Source organism: Asparagus officinalis, chromosome 6, assembly GCF_001876935.1.
Source record: "Asparagus officinalis chromosome 6, Aspof.V1, whole genome shotgun sequence".
Taxonomy (NCBI): Eukaryota; Viridiplantae; Streptophyta; class Magnoliopsida; order Asparagales; family Asparagaceae; genus Asparagus; species Asparagus officinalis.
The window spans coordinates 67,364,948-67,366,746 of NC_033799.1; the positions used below are offsets into that span (position 1 = coordinate 67,364,948).

Below are 1,799 nucleotides of genomic sequence, written 5' to 3' on the forward strand. Positions count from 1 at the left end.
CAATCTTAACGAAAATCTTCGGGTTGTTTATCACAACACCCCCTAACTTTATAAATTGAAGAAACCTCCTGAACTGTCACTAGAATACTATGAGTAGTTTGTTTACGTTGGCACGTATTTTGCAAGTGATATATTTTGGAGAATGTTGTCCCTCTACGCATACTCGTTATATTCCTCTCTTCTTGGGATAGGGTAGGCATACAATAATAAGGGTGACTTTAGACCTATTACCTTTCACGTTAACGCTGTTTATACAAATTTCATCAAATTTATTTGAATAGTTTTGAAATCAGAGAATTTTTCTCTGATCTTTATAGTTTAGGTTGATTTTGTCCAAAACATACCAAAATTTTATTTTCTTTTGGGGGGAGGGGGTTTTTTGGTGATTTTTTTTATTTTTTTATTTGGTGGGGTTTGACATCTATTTCCTCTTAGGGTCCACTCATACACTTTAACTCCCTATAGGGCCAGGGGGCTAAAGAAACACATTATGATATGAAGGCTACACTTGATACAAACCAATTGTTCAGCAAGCATTAACTTCAAAATTTAATGTCGTTGACTGTCAACCTGTTTCGTGATCAGGCTGAAGGAAAGAAAAGGATGAAAGCAATTGGCAAGGTTGACGTTCCCCAAGAGGCTTTCATGGCTGTGCTAAGGCTGGAGAAGGAGGTTATATAATATTGGGCTCATTCAGTGCCAATTCACAGAGTCCTTACTTGCATGATGTTTGATGCCATTCCAAGATAAAATTTCCAAGTACAGGTGGTTATTATCGGCTTTATATCTTTTTCAAATTCATCATGGCTTAAAAATGTACGGAAGTGCAAGCGATTACCCTGAAGCATTAAGGGGATAAAAGGCAGACAAAAGAATTGGCTGTTATAGTATCAAAAGGTAGTCATGAAAATTTTCCGAAGCTCATAGGCCTAAAAGAAATAAAGGGTGAAAAACTGTAAGTCTTACTTGGTATTTAGGAAGGGTGAAAAACTGTAAGTCTTACTTGGTATTTAGGGATCGCTACTACTTTTGTATATTTGAAGTCTTGGTGTATTGACGTATGATCCCTGCTTTGTGGTTAACATAGTAATGTTGGAGAAATATTGCTTCATGTTCTCTCAGCTTTTTGAGAGAACCTAAACTTTTTGAATTACTGGTTTGTGATTCTAGGTTTCAAGCAAGCAAAGATCGATACTATTGCTGAGATGCTGCAAATTTGTTGCTAATTCCATTATTGCAGGGCGTGTTTGACGAAACTAAGGGTGTGTTTGTTTCATATCCCAAATATCCAAGAAAACAAATCGTGTAGTAAAAGATCATTTCCATGTTTTTCCATTTTTTTCTTGGAAAGTGTTTATTTTGTTTGTTTCACCCAAAAAAATTCGTTGGATATGATTTCCACTCTACTTTCTCAGTTTGACTCCAACAAAGAAAGTGGATGGAAAATTACAAACCATCATATATTTACAAACATATCAAGCAATCATAATTTAGTTCATAACAGACTAAACAAATTGAAATGAAGGCAACATATACTTACAAAACAAACTGAAGCATTTGTCAACCACATGGGTTGGAGAAATGATGAGGCTGCAACATATCAAAGAATACGCATTAGAAGTCGTATAGCAAAATGTACTCAAACAATGATAGGCCCAGATAAAATTATTTCATCATCGTATGCGACATCAAAGTTTATGTATTAGCATTGTAGACTGCAAAATATTGCCTCACCTAAACATATGCAACATGAAACTTTGATTGTAAATCTTACAATGTGTTCTCAAAGCAATATCATC

General features: G+C 35.1%; 1 protein-coding gene across 1 annotated transcript in view; it reads left to right on the plus strand.

Moving 5' to 3' along the window:
• The window catches only part of LOC109844301 (translation factor GUF1 homolog, chloroplastic), a 63,507-nt gene extending 62,354 nt beyond the window's left edge, over window positions 1–1,153 (plus strand). The window contains exon 22 of the mRNA XM_020413288.1: window positions 586–1,153. Coding sequence (XP_020268877.1) covers window positions 586–681 — 96 coding nt within the window. The 3' untranslated portion in view covers window positions 682–1,153. The remainder of the gene's footprint in view (window positions 1–585) is intronic.